The 18,794-nt window shown below is 45.6% G+C and overlaps 1 protein-coding gene across 1 annotated transcript; it reads left to right on the forward strand.

The window, feature by feature from the left end:
- Positions 1 to 466: 466 nt before the first annotated feature.
- On the forward strand, positions 467 to 16,763 carry LOC308337776 (ubiquitin-like modifier-activating enzyme 1; the record flags this gene model as incomplete). The annotated part of the gene is made up of 25 exons (XM_080795976.1): positions 467 to 583; positions 727 to 785; positions 887 to 1,055; positions 1,156 to 1,290; positions 2,253 to 2,359; positions 2,625 to 2,715; positions 2,827 to 2,959; positions 4,576 to 4,673; positions 4,757 to 4,903; positions 5,033 to 5,209; positions 5,339 to 5,443; positions 5,530 to 5,610; positions 5,949 to 6,104; positions 8,007 to 8,172; positions 8,286 to 8,482; positions 10,321 to 10,385; positions 10,609 to 10,804; positions 12,828 to 12,902; positions 13,018 to 13,207; positions 14,979 to 15,067; positions 15,271 to 15,363; positions 15,488 to 15,679; positions 16,171 to 16,272; positions 16,381 to 16,481; positions 16,628 to 16,763. 25 exons carry the CDS (start codon positions 467 to 469, stop codon positions 16,761 to 16,763), a joined length of 3,177 nt encoding a protein of 1,058 aa, XP_080652102.1.
- Between the last annotated feature and the right edge of the window lie 2,031 nt (positions 16,764 to 18,794).

Here is an 18,794-nt window from a genome sequence, read left to right on the forward strand (position 1 = left end):
ATCCCGTACCATTATCAGATATCCCCTTCCCCATGATTTCCACCAGACTAGATTGCTCTCCCAGCATCTACTGACTCTCTCTATGCTTAGAGTTACTGACTGACCAGAGAACTTTCAGATTTTAGCCTCTTCTCAGTCCTTTCGGCCTGAACCGTCTTTTCTTTCTTTCTTTTTTCTTTTTTTTGGCATTCCCTTGGAACCGGGAGTGAGGGAGGCCTTCCGGGGGTTAGCAGGAATGGAGCTTAAACAGTTAAACTGGCACTGTCTTACCAACCACCCTGCACCTGCATCTGAGCTTAGCCTCATCTTTTCACTTCCTCACAGCAGCCCCAACACGTAGCATGTCTTTATCTTTCTCTTCTTTAAAAAGGGCTGCTAGTAGTTAAGGCCTTCCCTCCTGCAAACTTGCCACCAACAAGAAAGGCTACCCACCACGTAGGGCTCACCTCTTGCGCTTTTCTCTCAGATGTCCAGTTTGCCACTATCCAAGAAACTCTGTGCGCCGGTGCCTGATCCCAAACCAAGTTCTGACTGCTCTTCTGCCTGTTCAGTACTGTTTAAAGTGCCCTCGGGACCAACCAACGTGAGTATCTTCTCCTTAAAGACTCATAGGTGGGGTGCAGCTGGTTGGGAAGAGAGTGCAGTTTGTTAACTATTTAAGCTCCTTTCTTGCTAAGCCCCGGAACGTTTTGTTTTGTTTTTTTTTTCCCCCCTCTTTGTTGCTAGGGAATGCCAAAGAAAGAGAGTGAAACAGACATAGATGAGGGTCTTTACTCCCGACAGCTGTAAGTCTGGCTAAGTATGGGGATGTGGAGTGGGAAGGGGCACAGAAAAGTTGGTGTTGAGTGGGTCAAGCCCTGACCCGGACTCTCCCCCAACCTGGCAGGTATGTGCTTGGCCATGAGGCAATGAAGCATCTCCAGACGTCCAGTGTACTGGTATCAGGCCTCCGGGGCCTAGGGGTGGAAATTGCCAAGAATATCGTCCTTGGTGGGGTCAAAGCTGTCACCCTGCATGACCAGGGCATTGCCCAATGGGCTGACCTCTCGTCCCAGGTACCTACCTCTTCCTGGCTCCTTTACTACCTTTGCCAAGATACCGCCCCCCCCCCCCTTTGAGCTTTGCATTTACTTCTCTTCCCATACCCTGTTGTAGTTCTACCTGAGGGAGGAGGACATTGGTAAAAACCGGGCTGAGGTATCGCAGCCCCGCCTTGCTGAGCTCAACAGCTATGTGCCAGTCACCACCTATACTGGGGCCCTCACAGAGGAATTCCTTAGCGGTTTCCAGGTACCTTGCTGCATCGTGCTTCTTGCCTAGTTTTCTCGGATTCTGTTTCTGCTTGGTCTATCGAGGATTTACGAAATAGGCTATCCCAGTGTTCAGGTTTCATGGGGGGAGCCTCAGGGATGTAGGCAGGAATTAGACCCTGGATACTGTCCTGGGGGGAATCTCACAGCTTTTCAGAAGGGAAGGAATGGCCAAATACTGTGATGCAGTGTTTGTGAACACTGAACTCTGAAGCCAAAATACCTTGGTGGGTGGGTATCTCGCTCTTGCAGTTGCCTGGCAGTGAACAAGAAACTTAGAACTATCTGCCTTTATTTTTGTATCCGTAGAATGGGAATAATAGCAATAATGACTTCAAAGTTTTTGCGATGGTTACATGCTTAGAAGAGCACTTGGCAGAATGGAAGTTCCAAATGTGTGTTTGTTAAACAGCTAGACTGGAAAGAGGGGACTGTGGGTACTGATATACTTGGGTAGGGTTTCCCAGAGGAGACGGGTAGTGGAATTCCTGGTATAGACACAAATCCCCACAGACCAGATCTGAGCAGGCGTTTTATTTATTTTTGAATTGAAGCAAGTGAGGGTGGAATATGGGGGCATAAACTGAGACTTTGGGACCAGAGTATGATTCATTTTTGTCTCCCCTGATACTGTTAGGTGGTGGGAAGGCAGGGCTTTGTGTTTGTCAAATAAAAGAGTTTGTTGGTCTTTTCAGGACCTCTTTACCTTTCTTAGATCTGAGTCTGGGGATTCCTGTTTCCCGTCAGTGAGCTTGCTCTCACTGAGCGTGACACAGATAGATACTTTACAAATAGAAGACTGAGCCAGCAAAGAAGACTGAGTCCAGCCAGTGCTGGACTGCGTGACACTTCACCCACCCCAGTCTGCGTTTCTCCTTTATTTTCTTAACTCTCCTGCACCCCACTGCCAAGCCTTGTGTGTGAGCCTCCTTCTCTGTATAGGTGGTGGTCCTCACCAACACTGCCTTGGAGGACCAGCTGCAGGTGGGTGAGTTCTGCCATAGCCATGGAATCAAGCTGGTCGTGGCAGACACACGTGGCCTGTTTGGGTGAGTGCCTGCCTCTCACTTTCTCCCAAGCACCTGCCAGGCCCAGGCAAGATCCTTTTGCTCCCACTGAACTCACACTACTCCCAACCAACCCAAGCCTAGGTTGTGATTCTGGATATTTAGCTTGCCTTACTTGGCATGAGTGCCGTCTGATCGCCAGCAGTAAGGGCCTGAGTTTGCTTAGCAGTTACTCACTGCATCTTGAAGGACACACAGAGTAACTGGATGCATGGGTTTTAGGCTCTAGCCCTGTTGTCTCCTCCAGGCAGTTGTTCTGTGACTTTGGAGAGGAAATGATCCTTACAGATTCCAGCGGGGAGCAGCCTCTCAGTGCTATGGTATCTATGGTTACAAAGGTAAGGAGATCAGCCCCAAGGGTTCTGGCAGGCAGGTGGGCAGCAGTAATTCTCCCTGTCTCCTCACGGTACCCTGAGCCTACCCCTGAGGCTTACTTTTCTTTCAACTAGGATAGCCCAGGTGTTGTCACCTGCCTGGATGAGGCCCGGCATGGATTTGAGAGCGGTGACTTTGTCTCCTTCACAGAAGTCCAGGGCATGAATGAACTCAATGACACCTACCCCATAGAGATCAAAGTCCTGGGTACGTCAAGGCTGGGCACAAGAAGTGATTGCCTGGACCAAAGGGAGTGCCGTGGGATGACTGAGAGGCCAAAATTTGACAAATGACTGTAGCATGAATTAGACCAAAGGCCAAGAAGAGATGCCTTTCGAAACCTGAGCTAACACTTAGGAGAGATGTGTCCGTGGGAGCTTACCAAATAGATGTGAGCTGAACTATAGAGGCAGAGGTTTATGCCACTAGTGTTTGATTTTATTTCCTGCTTAGTTGTTCACTGTATCTCTCTTTGTTTGTTTGATTCGAATTTGTAATACAGAACTTTATATATATTTAGTGTATAGTCTCCAAGTAACACTTTATCACCTCTTGTGCAAAAAAACAAACACACAAACAAACAAACAGACTTGCAACAGAATATTCCCAGTTCTGATCCCCCATGCACATTTTATGTCTGTCATAAACTTCTCAATACCTTTGCTTGGATTTAAAACCTATTGCTTTAAAGACCCTTGAGGGGCACCTGGGTGCCTCAGTGGGTTAAGCCTCTGCCTTCGGCTCAGGTCATGATCTCAGAGTCCTGGGATTGAGCCCCCATTGGACTCTCTGCTTTCCCCGCTCTCTCTGCCTGCCTCTCTGGATACTTGTGATTTCTCTCTCTCTCTCAAATAAATAAATAAAATCTTATAAAAAGAGAGAGAGAGACTTGAAAGAATTAAGAAAATACGTTTTGTTGTGTTTCTTTTCCCATCCATTTTTTATTTTCTGTCGATCCAGATTTTACATCTAGTATAGTTTTCTTTCTACCTGAGGGATGCCCTTTACCATTTGAGGTATTCGTGAGACTTGCTGGTGGTAATTTTTTTTAGTTTTTTAGAGATTTAAATGTTCTTTACTTGCCTATGTTTTTGAAAGACATTTCTGTGGACATTAGAATTCTGATTTGACAGGTTTTTTTTTTCTTTTCTTTTAAAAGATGTTGCTGTATTTTCTTGCTTCCACTATTTTCCACCAGAAGTATGCTTTCATTCTTTTCTTTGTTCCTTACGTATGTAATGTGCTTGTTTTCTCTACCACTGACGATAAACGATGTATGTGACCGTGACGATGTACCTTAGCGCATTTTTCTCCAATTTCTTTTGTTTGGGTTTATTTAACTACATTATTTGTGGGCTTACAGTTGTATCAGGTTTGGAAAATTACTGGCCATAATTTTTTTTCAAAATATTACTCCTTCTTCTTCCCTCCCCTTCCCTTCCATCCCTTCCCTTCCATCCCTTCGCTCCCCCTCCCTTCCCTTGCATCCCTTCCCTGCCTTGCCCTGCCCTGCCCTGCCCTGCCCTGCCCTGCCCTTCGCTTCCCTGCCCTGCCCTGCCCTCCCCTCCCCTCCCCTCCCCTGCCCTTCCTTCCCTCCTCATCCTCTGGGACTTCCCAGAACTCCAATTAGATGCATACTAAGCTACTTGACTTAGTTTGTGTTTGTTTTCCCTCCGTGTTGTATTTTGAAGAGTTTGTTTTAGTATAGACTGGGTCAAGATGGATTTTTCATTCTTGTTTTGATGGTGCTATTGATTCTCTGTGGTGGGGCAAAGAGGAATGGTGGTTGAAGTAACAGACACTCCGTTCATTTCCTCCCTTAGGTCCCTATACCTTTAGTATCTGTGACACTTCTAGCTTCTCTGAGTACACCCGGGGAGGCATTGTCAGTCAGGTTAAAGTACCTAAGAAGATCAGCTTTGTAAGTATGTGTGGAGGTGGGCTCTAGGGTTCTACACCTCTAGGATTTTCACTTCTCTGGTGCTGATCTCGCACTCTCCGCAGAAACCCTTGCCGGCCTCACTGGCAGAGCCAGACTTTGTGGTAACGGATTTTGCCAAGTTTTCTCGCCCTGGTCAGCTGCACATTGGCTTCCAGGCCCTGCACCGCTTCTGTGCTCAGCATGGCCAGTCTCCTCGGCCCCACAATGAGGTAGGTGAGTGGGCAAGACAGCCGGCATCTTTGGCCCGAAGCCTCACCTGCTCTCCCATCTACTGTCTCCCTGTCTCATTCCCACAGTTGGCCTGATTGGTCCTCTCTTGGTCCTGTTTGCCTTTCCAGGAGGATGCAACAGCACTGGTGGCCTTAGCCCAGGCTGTGAATGCCCAAGCCCTGCCAGTGGTGCAGCAGGACCCGCTGGATGAGGACCTCCTCAGAAAACTCGCATATGTGGCTGCTGGGGATCTGGCACCCATAAACGCCTTTATTGGGGGCTTGGCTGCCCAGGAAGTTATGAAGGTCAGTGTGGTTACAGAAGGGCAGAGCTGAGGACAGGCCAGGTACCTTCCTGATTCCATCAGTGGCTGTCCATCTGGGTCAGATTCTCATTAAGCCCTGATGACCTCCCATTTCTTACCATCTCCCCAGGCCTGCTCTGGGAAGTTTACGCCTATTATGCAGTGGCTGTACTTTGATGCACTTGAGTGTCTCCCCGAGGACAGGCAGGCCCTCACAGAGGACAGATGTCGCCCGGTACGTGACGGGGCCCCCTGGGGAAGGTATTATTTTGGGTCTCTGCAAGGCAGCTCGTCTCTGATCCTCCTCCCTTCACGTGACAGTGCCAGAGCCGTTACGATGGGCAGGTGGCTGTATTTGGCTCAGACCTGCAAGAGAAGCTGGGCAAGCAAAATTACTTCTTGGTGAGTGATGCCACGGTGACCAGCCAAATCATCTTTACTTGCCTCTGGCCAGTCTTTTCTAGAGTCTCCTGCCTCACAGGAGAGGGTAATTGGTTTTTTGCCCTCATCTCCTCCCTTTCTCCATTTTCTTCATACACAGGAAAGCCTGATAATGTGCCTTTATTCCGCCATCCGGGGCCTCCTTTCTTAGATGACAGTGGGTGTTTATGGCTCTAGGATTTGAATATGTAATACAGGACCCCCTTACCCTCTCTCAGTATCTCCAGGGGAAGTGAGGACTAGCGGGTTTCTTTTCTTCACTTTCACACTTTGTGTCTCTCTTCTTGGCAACCTCTCAGGTGGGTGCAGGGGCCATTGGCTGTGAACTCCTCAAGAACTTTGCCATGATTGGTCTAGGCTGTGGGGAGAATGGGGCAATCACTGTTACAGACATGGATACCATTGAGAAGTCCAATCTCAATCGACAGTTTTTGTTCCGGCCCTGGGATGTCACGGTGAGTGGGTATACCTGGTAATCGGATGAGCTGCTTCTCTCTCTTTCCTCCTATATTTCTTGTCCTTAATCTTAGTAGCTGAGGTCTTTTTGCCTCTATCTTTCTTTCTGCTTTTCTCTCCTCTCTTTTTTTTCTACCCCTCATTCTTTCCACAGATAATTAAATACTTACCATGTCTTTACATCTCATTCATCATTTTATACCTACCCCCACTTTTTTTTTCCCTCCCCCAATCCTTGGTGGCTGCTAATGTCAGGCTATGGAATCTAGGTATGTAGAAGGATCAATATGGGGAGTCTTCCCTGTTGTTTCTGGCTACTCGAGAGTCTTTTGTTTCATTTTGTCATCCTGCTACTCTGCTCTGCCCTAGATATTTGGAATAGATAGCATAGCAAAGAAGAGCTTTCTGCCTTTGTCTAGTGAGAAAAATCTGGAGGTCCACAACACTTTTCATCAAGTCCCCAAGGTCATAATTGCTTTAAGACTACCAAAACATCATTTGCCTTTTTACTCTTACTTTGTCAGGTAAAAATTTCCATGCTACTTTAGGAAGACTTCCCTAACTCAGAAGTACTTTTTTCCCCCCCAAATGATGAAATGCAGAATGGTACAAAAGAGAGAAGTACCTAAGGATCCATTCAAAATGCAAAACAAAGCAGTAGATACTGGTATAGATTGAAGATCTTACCTTGCATCTACACTTTAAAACACTGTTATTTCTCAGGTTTTGATTTTTTTTTTCAATATCAACAGTTACCTGAAAATGCTATTAAAATATTGCGTAAAACTGAGTATTTCGTCTGTGTGCATTTAACAGATTGAAATGTGGTAGAGAAGAGAATCCAGCTGCCTCCTAAGAGATTACATAACTTAAAACATTTGCAAAAATGTACATATGATTTGGATTTTGTGACTGACATTTTTGTATTGGAAAACCTTTTTCGTATTTATATTTATACTGTGTAATGGAATCATTCCATTTTCAAATCAACTAATAACAAAATTTTACCAGTTGAAAAATTTTTTTTAATTATGTTAGTCACCATAGAGTACGTCATTCGTTTTTGATGTAGTTTAAATTCCTAATACAGGAAATACTGGTAGCTGTAGCCCCACATAGCAGATGCTCTTCTTAAGATCCTTATATTTAAGGATGGTTGCAATAAACAGTGATTTACAATAGCCAAGTACATGGCTGATGTTAAGATGGTGCAAAGTACAATGAGACATGAAAAACCAGGATGAGGGGGAAGTGCCATGGAGAGTGGTTTGCACCGTGGTAAAGTAAGTCCTCAGTAGAAGGGTTGCATTTCCTCAAGACTTGGATGATAGAGAACGAGAAGGTAATTTAGGAAGCAGTGTATTGGGTAAAGGTAACAGCCTGAGCAAAATGCTGATGCTGGAATAATAGCTCATTGTGTAAGGAACAGAGAGGTCATTCAGAAGGGACCATGGTAGGAGATGAGGTTGTTGTATGGGCTATTTCATACCCTAAGTGAAAGTGGGAGCTAGTGGAGGGTTTTGAGCAAAAGAAGAATGTGACCTGACTGACTTGGGCTTTCAGAGTATACTGGTTCTATTTGTACAAGGACCTTGGCTTTGTTTGGGTAATGGCATCCCGATTCTGGATGATGTTAAGTCAAAAGCAATGAATGTTGCAGATACCTGATCCGTTGTCTCCTACTTGGTTTATTGTTCATTTTCTGCTCCCCCTCGGGCCCATTTGTCACAGCCTCAGCCGTGTGACATTTGTCATAGACTGCTGCTAAACAAGGGAGCTTCCTGAACTCAGAGTGTAGTGTAGATCTTGCCCACCATCAGATAAACCAGTTGTCAGAACAGCTCTGTGAAGGCTTATTGGGTGAACATATGAATGACAGCTCCTCCTCCATCCCTACCCAGAAACCGAAATCTGACACAGCTGCTGCAGCTGTGCGCCAGATAAATCCGTACATCCGGGTAATGAGCTATCAGGATCGTGTTGGCCCTGACACAGAGCATATCTTTGATGACAGCTTCTTCCAGAACCTTGATGGTATTGCCAGTGCCCTGGACAATGTGGATGCTCGTGAGTTTGGGGATGGGGGTAAGGGCAAGGGCATAGTAGTATGTGTGTGTCTGGGAGTGTATCTGTCCTCCTGCCCTGTCCTAATGTTATCACCCCCTGTCGTCTTCCCACAGGCATGTATGTAGACCGCCGCTGCGTGTACTACCGTAAACCGCTGCTGGAGTCAGGCACACTGGGCACCAAGGGCAACGTGCAGGTGGTTATCCCCTTCCTGACAGAGTCCTACAGCTCCAGCCAGGACCCTCCTGAGAAGTCCATCCCTATCTGCACACTGAAGAACTTCCCCAATGCCATCGAGCACACACTGCAGGTGATCACTTTTGGAGGGAGGGAGAGGTGGAAGGGACAGGCACCTAACAGCCTCTCAGCCACCAGACTTGTCATTCACGTGATGGAAGTGTCAGTGTAACATGTACCTTTTCTTCAAATCTCTTTCTCTCATTTTACACCCTGCAGTCTAAGCTTTACTAAATAATTCATTTCTTTTAACTTAAACATGTTTAATTTGTAGACACAGAGAGGATATTCGTATAATATGTAATGTATTTTATGTAACTTATATTTGAGAAAAGAAAGCGTGATCTTATATAAACAGATTATATTCTGACTAAAAAATTAATTTCTTAGCATTTTCTCCGCTAGTTACTTAATTACTTCTAGCGTTTAGCCCATATTTGGATTTCCCTTCCTGTTGCACCCAATATGTTTAAGAATGGGCATGTCAGGATAATTCTGTGTGTATAACGTACATACACAACGGTGTACGTATTGTCTAAACGGACAAAGTAAACATACCTGTTAAACCAATACCCAGAACCTAACTCAAATTCCAGCATTCTCTGAACCCGAGGATGACCACTGTTATTATGTATTATGTATTATGTATTAATTATGTATTATGATTCTTAATGCAGTCCTTAAAGACCATATTTCAGAGTGTGGGGGTAGGAGGAACGTAAGGAGAAACAGAACACAGCTTGACCTGCTTGCTTCCAGCCCAGCAAATGGATGTATTTAAACTGATATATTCACCACAGTGTACCTGTGTCTCCATCTCACCCTGTGTGAATGCATATGTGCATGTACACACCTGTGTATGTTTACAGACATATGTGTGCGTTTGTGTGTGTCCATACCTGTAACCTTTATTGGATGATTACTCTATTGCCCTGCCGCACATGCAGAAGGACTATAAAACAGCTCTTAAATTAAACCCAGTATGTGACTCTTTAAGGACTTAACCTCCTCACATCTCAGATTCCTTATGTGTAAAATGGGAGGAGAGAAGTACTTCTCTCAAGGGTTTGTAAAGTATTTACCGTTTAGTAAGTACTTGGGCACTGTTTTAAGTAAGCTTTACATATGTACATGTATGGTCATTTCAGCATATCAACCCATGAGTTATAGACACTTCATTTACAGAATATGTTTTCAGAATAGGGATACATAGATAAAGGCATTACCTTGTATGCCACAGCACTGTGGCTGAGCTGGCCTTTGAACCTCAATATCTAGGTTCCAGATCACTTCACCAGTAGCTGTATTTACTAACCTTGTAATTTGCAGAGAGCAAAACTTGTATCTTATTTTCTGTCCAGTCCCCCCGACCTGTATGGATCATTCATGTTTTATTTTTGGTGTGAGCTTTGTTCTTTCATCTTGAAACATACCACTTCTAGAGTAGGGCGTACCTCTCTTAAAAATGAGGTTTCCATATGTCTATAATTTGTATAACCACTGCCCAGATAGATCAAGGTCATCGGTTTTTGAATTGGGATGGTAGGACTTGGAAGTTTGAGGGGCACTTTTGAGGGGCTTTCTCCCTTTGTTATCTTGTGATGGCCATATTGTTCCTAATTGCTTCATTCACTAATAGTCTGTCTTTTTTTTTTTTAATATTTTATTTATTTATTTGCCAGAGAGAGAGAGCAGGCAGAGGGAGGGAGAGCGGGCAGAGGGAGAAGCAAGCTCCGCTGAGCAGAGAACCTGGTATGGGACTTGGTCCCAGGTCCCTGGAATCATGACCTGAGCCAAAGGCAGATGCTCAGCTGACTGAGCCACCCAGGCATCCAAGCGGATGGTCTTTTAGTGCCTACAGGAGCGCATTTTGTCTCTCAGCCCCATGTAAGGTCTTTGCTTTGTCTGCAGTGGGCTCGGGATGAATTTGAAGGTCTCTTTAAGCACCCAGCGGAAAATGTCAACCAGTATCTCACGTGAGTAATCCTGTCCAAGTGTTCTCTCACTTCTTCTCTACATACATGCCAGCCGAGCATACTGTAACCACTGTATGGCTCAGCACCAGCCACATGTTCTCAATCAATTAGTGAGTGTACGGGCCTCGCGCCGCTGGAGAGTCGGGACCAGCTCTCCATGTAGTTAAGCCCACTCCTGGGTCCTCTGTGTAATCTTGCCCATTTTTCCTCTGATTCCTGTCAGAGACTCCAAGTTTGTGGAACGGACACTGCGCCTGGCAGGCACCCAGCCCCTGGAAATGCTGGAAGCCGTGCAGCGTAGCTTGGTGCTACAGCGGCCACAGACCTGGGCTGATTGTGTGACCTGGGCTTACCACCACTGGCACACTCAGTACTCCAACAACATTCGCCAGCTTTTGCACAACTTTCCACCTGACCAGGTATTACATACTTGCTGAGTTCATTTGGCAGAATGCATTTTCTAGAAGCAGGTAGTGTGCTGAGAGCTCTTGTTGCAGCTAATTCAGCTGTGGCAGGCACACCAAGACCATTTTATAAGACCTCAAGAAAAACTGAGCCAGTGCTTTGGGATACCAGGGTGGCTCAGTTGGTTAAGGGTCTGCCTGCAGCTCAGGTCATGATCTCAGGGTCCTGGGATGGAGTTCTGCATGAGGCTCCCAGCTCCGTGGGGAGTCCTTCTCAACCTACACCCCCACTGTCACTCCCCCTGCTTGTGTGTTCTCTCTCACTCAAATAAAATCTTAAAAAAGAAAAGTTTCTCCCTCTGCCCCTCCCCCCCCAAAATGAATAAATCTTTGTTTTTAAGCTTTTATTTAAATTCCAGTTAGTTATAACATACAGTTCGGTATTAGTTTCAAGAACATAATATAGTGAGTAATTCAGCACTTCCACATGATACCCACTGCTCATCACAAGTGCACTCCTTTATCCCTATTACCTGTTTTACCCATCTCCCTCCACATCGCTACTGGCAACCATCGGTTTGTTCTCAGAGTTGAGTCTGTCTCTTGGCTGTCTGTCTGTCTGTCTGTCTCTCTCCCCCCCCCCGCTCCTTTTACCCCGTTTGCTCATCTGCTCAATTCCACATATGTGTGAAATCGTATGATATTTGTCTTTCTCTGACTTACTCAATTAGCCTAACAGTCTCTAGCTCTATGCATGCCATTGCAAATGGCAAGACTTCATTCCTTTTTTATGGTCAAATAATATTCTGTTGTATAGATATATCATATCCTCTACCTATGCAGTTATCGTTCGATGACTTTTGGGCTGTTTCCATAATGTTGTGGTAAACATCAGGGTGCAGGTATCCCTGGGAATTAGTATTTTTGTATTCTTTGGGTAAATGCCCAGTAGTGCAATTGCTAGATTATAGGGTAGTTCCCTTTTTAGCTTTCTGAGGAAACTCCACACTGTTTTCCACAGTGGTGGCACCAGTTTGCATTTCCACCAACAGTGCGTGACTGTTCCTTTTTCTCCACAGCCTTACCAACAGTTGTTGTTTCTTATGTTGTTGATTTTAGCCATTCTGATGGGTGTGAGATGCTATATCATTGTAGTTTTGATTTGCATTTCCCTGATGATGAGTGGTGTTGAACCTCTTTTCATGTGTCTGTTGGCCATCTGTATGTTTTCTTTGGAAACATATCTATTCGTGTGTTCTGCCCATTTTTAATTGGGTTATTTGGTTTTTGGGTGTTGAGTTTTACAATTTTTTTAGGATTTGATTGATTTATGTTTAACTTTTTTTTATTATATTATGTTAGTCACCATACAGTACATCATTGGTTTTTGAGGTAGTGTTGCATGATTCATTGCGCGTAACACCCAGTGCTCCGTGCAGTGCGTTCCTTCCGTAATACCCACCACTGGCTAGTCCGCCCCCACCCTCTGAAACCCTGTTTGTTTCCCGGAGTCCACAGTCTCTCATGGTTCGTCTCCTCCTCCGATTTACCGCTTCATTTTTCCCTTCCTTTTCCTCCTAATGTCAGCCCTGCTGTTCCTTATGAAACCATGTGATAATTGTCTTTCTCTGCTTGACTTATTTTACTTAGCCTAAGACTGTTTCTCCCTCTCCCTCTACCCCCTGCTCCTCCCCTCAAAAGAAGTAAATAAATCTTAAACAAAGAAAAAAAAATGAGCACAACCGGTTCACGTTCTAGCTTCATTTGACCTTATAGCTAGTCATGTATTTTCTCTCTGCATGTTCGTATCCTCATCTCTGAATAATGATGACCTAGATATTGGGATTTTTTTGAGGACTAATTTGTATTTATTAAGTTATTTAAGTTGGTATAATGCCTGAAAATTCATCAGATACTGATAAATATATATCACAAAGTCAGTGTCCAGGGATAGTGAGTTGGGACATCTAGGTCTGAGATGAGGAGTCAGGATTGTCTCCTCTCAGGCCCTGCTCCCCAACCCTTTCTATCCTCTTAGCTTACGAGCTCTGGAGCCCTATTCTGGTCTGGGCCCAAACGCTGTCCACACCCGCTCATCTTTGATGTGAACAACGTAAGTCTACCCCCAAGGGTATCCTGGGATCGGGTGGAAAGTGGTGGCTGGGACGAAGGCCTGAGGTTCCAGGGTGAGGACTGATCTGCTCACTAGTCCATATCTTGCCTTCCAGCCCCTGCATCTGGATTATGTGATGGCTGCTGCCAATCTCTTTGCCCGGACCTATGGGCTGGTGGGGTCTCAGGACCGAGCTGCTCTGGCCACACTTCTACAGTCTGTGGAGATCCCTGAATTCACCCCCAAGTCTGGTGTCAAGATCCACGTCTCTGACAGGGAGCTTCAGAATGCCAATGCCTCTGTTGGTGAGGGTGCTTAATCCAAATGGCTCAGAGCACCATTCCATTGATCTTACGTCCAGGTTTCTACACTAGTTGTCCTGGTTTCTCTGCTCTGAGTTCCCAAGCCTGAGTTTTACCCATGCTGTCCTGTAGTTTTTGTTTCCTCCAGCGTTAAGATGGGTGGTTGAGGTAAATTCTTTCATGTATTCCTCCTTTCTCTTCCCATTTTTCTTTTTCCCATTTTGGCTCTCAGGAGGGTTAACTGTACAACTTATTTCTGTGTGTGTGTTTGCCTTTTTTGTTCTCCTTTCCTCTGTTTTCTTCTTCCTCTGTTGTTCAGACTACTGGCAAATAGTTTGCTTTGATGTCTTCCCTGGGTCAACTCCTTCCTGATATCCATCCATATCCCCAGGTTCCATCTGTATGTATTTTCAGTGTATGTTTTGACCTCCACGTCTGTCTTCATTTCCTCTCAAGGTCTTCCTCCTCATCTAACCATTTATAAGCACCCTCCAACTTCCAGCTTCAATCTCCCGCTCTCTGTCCCCTATCTGTCTGATGCTCTCTAAGTCCCTCTCTATTTTGTATATTTTCTGTATATATCTTTCCATTTTTTCCTCTGTATATCTGTCCCCATCCTGCTCTTTTCCAAATAACTCGTCTCTCTTGTTCCTCTCTGTATATTTCTTGGTGTGTATCTCTAGAGTTGTCAACACTGCGTGTATTTCCTTCTAGCTCACCCTCCATACGTAATTTATATCTCTACCATTCCTCTTCTTCATCTTCACATTTTGATTTTATCCTGTTCACATTTCTCTTCTCTTCCCATTTGTTCCCTACTGCTGCTTCTCATATTTCCTTCCCCTCTATTTCTGTCGTGTTACCCTCTCTGTCTCCTCCACTCTTTAAAATCGCCCCTGTGGCACTCTTCAAAATCTCCTATCTCTGTATCGTAACCTACATTTTAAAAAAGTTACAGTAGAAACACCTAAGATTTACAGTGTTAAGCACTTTTTAAAAAAAAAGATTTAAATTTATTTATTCAACAGAGCGAGAGCATGCACAGGCACAAGCAGGGGGAGGAGCAGGCAAGGGGGAGGGAGAAGGAGGCTCCCTGTGGGGCTTAATCCCAGGACCCTGATCCAAAAGTGGACACTTCACCAGCGGAGCGTTAACCAGGCGTTAACCATTTTTAAGTGTTCTGTTTAGCAGCATTAAATAAATCAGTGCTGTTGTGAAACATCTCCAGGACTTTCTCACCTTTCAAATGTGAAATTCTGTCCACACTAAAGTAACTCCCCAGTCTCCTGCCCAAGCCCTGGCAACCACTGTTCAGTCTTCTGTGTCTGTGAAGTTGGATTCTTAGAGATAAATATCTCACATAAGTGGCATCTCAAAGTAGTCGTCTTTCTGTCTCTACCCGGCATACACTCTGGCTTTTTGATAGCTGAGTAATATCCCATTGTGCGGCCATGGGACTTCTTTAGCCATTCATTCACGAGTGGACGCTTGGACGGCTTCCACCCCTTACCTGTTCTGAATAGTGTTACTGTCTATATCCATTCTAATTGCTATTACCTTTGTTCAGCACCTCCATTTATAGCGCCTTTTTATGGCCCTACTCCTGTCTACATCTTTCTCTCTTGTGTGGGTGTTTTCTGCTCTACGTTTCCCTGTTCCCTCAGCTCGTTCCCACAGTGTGTCTCCTATTCAGATCCTTGATCTGTCTGAAATCTCTGCCCTATTCTAGTCTCCTTCCTCCTCATACCCTGGCCTGGAATTTCTCTTCCTACAGATGATCGCCGCCTACAGGAGCTAAAAGCCATGCTTCCCAGCCCAGAGAAACTCCCTGGGTTCAAGATGTACCCTATCATCTTTGAAAAGGTGCTAGGGAGGGTTGGGACCCTCAACAGGGTAGGAGCATGGGCTGAGGCATCATAGGCTTCTGTGGGATTAGGCCTGCCACATTCTTTGGCTGGTCTGCAAAGTACTGAGGTGCAAATATAGTTGAATCCTTAGTAGCCAAGAAACCTTGTTTTCCTCTAACTCCCTCTTCCATACCGGTCCTCTCTTTGCAACCACAACAGGATGATAATAGCAACTTTCATATGGATTTCATTGTGGCTGCATCCAACCTCCGAGCAGAAAACTACAATATTCCCCCTGCAGATCGGCATAAGGTAATGATAGCATAGAGCTTAAGCTTTCACCCTTTCCCAAGGGTGAGTCTCCCACGTTTGTCCTCCTCTGTAGACCCTGAACCTCTCTAATGATGGCGTCTGCTGGTCGTCATCTCTCTGGCAGAGCAAGCTGATTGCAGGGAAAATCATCCCTGCAATTGCCACAACCACAGCAGCTATAGTTGGCCTCGTGTGTCTGGAGCTATATAAAGTGGTGCAGGGACACCGGCAGCTTGAATCTTATAAGAACAGCTTTATGAACTTGGCCCTGCCCTTCTTCAGCTTCTCTGAACCCCTTGCCCCACCCCGGCACCAGGTAGGGGCCTGCTTATATGAAAACCTTTGGTTTTGCCCATTAGTGGGTGAGGCTGTGTGTGGTGGGTACGTGTTAGTGTGTCTGTATCTCTGGACAACTGACCCATAGCAGGCGATGCTCTTTGTATGTTTGGGTACCATACTCTTTGTATACCATTTGTCCATTCATTATACAGTTTTTTGCATTGTGCCAAGTACAAATGTGACTGGCATCTTTGAGAAGTAATGAGAAGGTCAGGATAGTTAGACGATATTAAATGGGAAGGTAAAGGAAGTAGAAGATTAGTGAAGAAGATAACAGGATCGCCTTGTTGTGTAGACACATTGGTCAGTATAAGACTGTCCCTTGGTTGCACACAATGATATGGGGCCCCAGGAGGGTTAGGACAAAAGAAGGTTGTGATTGATCTATCTTAAAAAGTCAAGCGGAGTGGTTACGCTAGGACCATCTGGGTTAGCCCATGTTCCACTCCCCTGTGTTTTGTCCTACAGTACTATAACCAAGAGTGGACATTGTGGGATCGCTTTGAGGTGCAGGGGCTGCAGCCTAATGGTGAAGAGATGACTCTCAAACAGTTCCTTGACTACTTTAAGGTGAGGTTTTCTACACGCACTGCACCTAGGGGTGGGGTGATTGTGCAGGTGATTCATATTCTCCTTTCCTATGACACTGTTGTCTGGCCTCCTGTCCACCCTCTCCAGACAGAGCACAAATTGGAGATTACCATGCTGTCCCAAGGTGTATCCATGCTGTACTCCTTTTTCATGCCAGCTACCAAACTCAAGGAACGGTTGGATCAGCCGTGAGTTGGCCACTGGGCAGGATAAGGAAGGCCCTGTGTGAGGTGGAAAGCCTTACTGCTTGTGTTCATGGATTTCCCTACCTTCTTCACCCCGGTATGTCTCTCCTCTCTTGCTGCGTCCCTGACCCTCTCCTCTCTCTTCCCAGGATGACAGAAATTGTGAGCCATGTGTCGAAGCGAAAGCTGGGCCACCATGTGCGGGCACTGGTGCTTGAGCTGTGCTGCAACGATGATACTGGCGAGGATGTTGAGGTTCCCTATGTACGCTACACCATCCGCTGACTCCCCAGATCCTGAACAGTTTACTTTCAGATGCCTTCTAGTTGTGCCAAAACATGTGCCTGGCCAGGCGCATAAACTTTACATCCTTTTGAGAACTTTTTTTGTGCTTGCTTTCTACTCTTTAGAATGGGAATTGTTAATAAAGACTTACTAACGCAGATGTGGCATGTCCTGGTTTTGGCAATGGCCCATGGCCTGTTTCGTCTGGGAAATGATGGGCTACCTATACCTTTGTTCAGGTCGTAATTCAGAGAATTCAGCCCCATCCCAGAAACATGGAATGGGTCCCAAATCCAAGGTTATGAGACAGAGAAGATTAAATGCAGCTCATCTAATAAATATGAGGTTGGGTTCCTTTTCCTCCTGTCCTCCCTCCTCAAAAAAGAGAGAGGCAGTTTTAGGCTACAGAGCAGGTCTGCCTTTGCCCTGTGTTAAATTTCACTCACTTTCTAATCCCATCTTTGCTACCTCCGACCTGTCATGCTATTTTGAGATATAGTAGACATCCTGGACGCAGCCTGTGGGTCTGAATACTCAGCCTTGCCAATGTGTGTTGTGTTCTCACATTCCTTCATTGTTGTGTGTCTCAGTTCCACGTGTGAAAAAAAATAAAGGAATAAAGGGTTGTTATGAGGGATAACGGCATTTAATGTCTATAAGGTAGCGTGTGGTACGTGTTGTACCTGTATATACTGTTATCATTTGAGAATGTACTTTAGCTACTCTAAACTTCTTTTTTCCTGTAAGAACATGGTCCCATCCCACCTCACTTGACGCATGGAGACCGTCCACAAAATGGTTCCCGGACTGTGATGCCAGTGCCTTAAGATATATTGTACACTTACTAATGAAATTATTTTGCAGAGCACATCAACAGAACAAAGGCTTTTCTTGCTCCACCCCACCCCCTTTATCCTAGGACTCCTTGTTCTTTTCCTCGAAAGCCTTCAGGCCTCCTACCATTGAGGAGAGAGCTTACTTCTGAGACTGAGGGGGTTTCATTTGTTAAGTCTGACAGCAGGAGTCTTCCAGCCGTCCCTACAAGTAATGCAAGGCACACACTTTCTCCACATAGCAGAAGGCACAGTCTTCTTGTGGCACGTTCCACATCTGTGTCTTCTCCATTGGTACCACTTGGGCGGTGAAGGATACCACCCAAACCTCGCCCAGGACTGTTCAACATTCTGCCCTCTGCAGGATTTTCTTTCACCCCCTGCCCAGGGATGTGCCAGAGAGGGGCTGTGCTGTGCAGCTGTCTACTTTTAGGTGATGTCTACGTATACCGTAGAACTATCTGAAACCAGGCCTGAGTCTTTCTCAGTCAACTGATCATAGGAACCCCCTGAAGCGAACAGTTCAGGCTGACAGATAGAAGGCAGTGTAGCAGGAGTGGGGATCACAGGCATTTGGGCCACGAGGTCATCTAATTTCCTTGTGCTTTTACAGCTTCCTTGGGCCTGATCTCAGGTATACCACTTCCATTTGATGAGGCGATGTTGCTGTGCATGCCCAACTTTATGGCCTAATGGGTCAGATAACTCCCAGTTCATAATGGGCATGTGAGGTTGCATTGTTACTCCACAGTCCAGTCCCTATACGGCAGTCTCTGCTAATGCCCAGTAACAGACCAAAGGCTGGTTCTCAAAGGCGGAGTAAGGATGGCAGGGGTTTGCTAAAATAGTCTAAGGGACTGTGCTACAGGTCACGTGTACAACGCTATCAAAGGCTCCAAAGAGTATGCCTAGCTGCCACTGAGCTAGCAGCATTGAATCTGCTAGACTGTATGTCTCACATACACAGAGCACTTTGCAGGGGTGTCTGGAACTGTTGCAGAATTTTCTGCTGCTCTGGGCTCCTAAAACCAGCAACTTCTTGGGCCACCCAACAAGTAGATCAGAGTAACACACCCAAAAGAGTAATTGGCCTTTCAAATGCAGACTCAATAAACATTATGTATCCTTTTTTTAGTTAAAAGAAGGACCACGTGCAACTATTTATTACTCATCTTGGGAGAGATTATCAACGCGCTTC

This window comes from Martes martes, assembly GCF_963455335.1.
Source record: "Martes martes genome assembly, chromosome: Y".
Classification (NCBI taxonomy): domain Eukaryota; kingdom Metazoa; phylum Chordata; class Mammalia; order Carnivora; family Mustelidae; genus Martes; species Martes martes.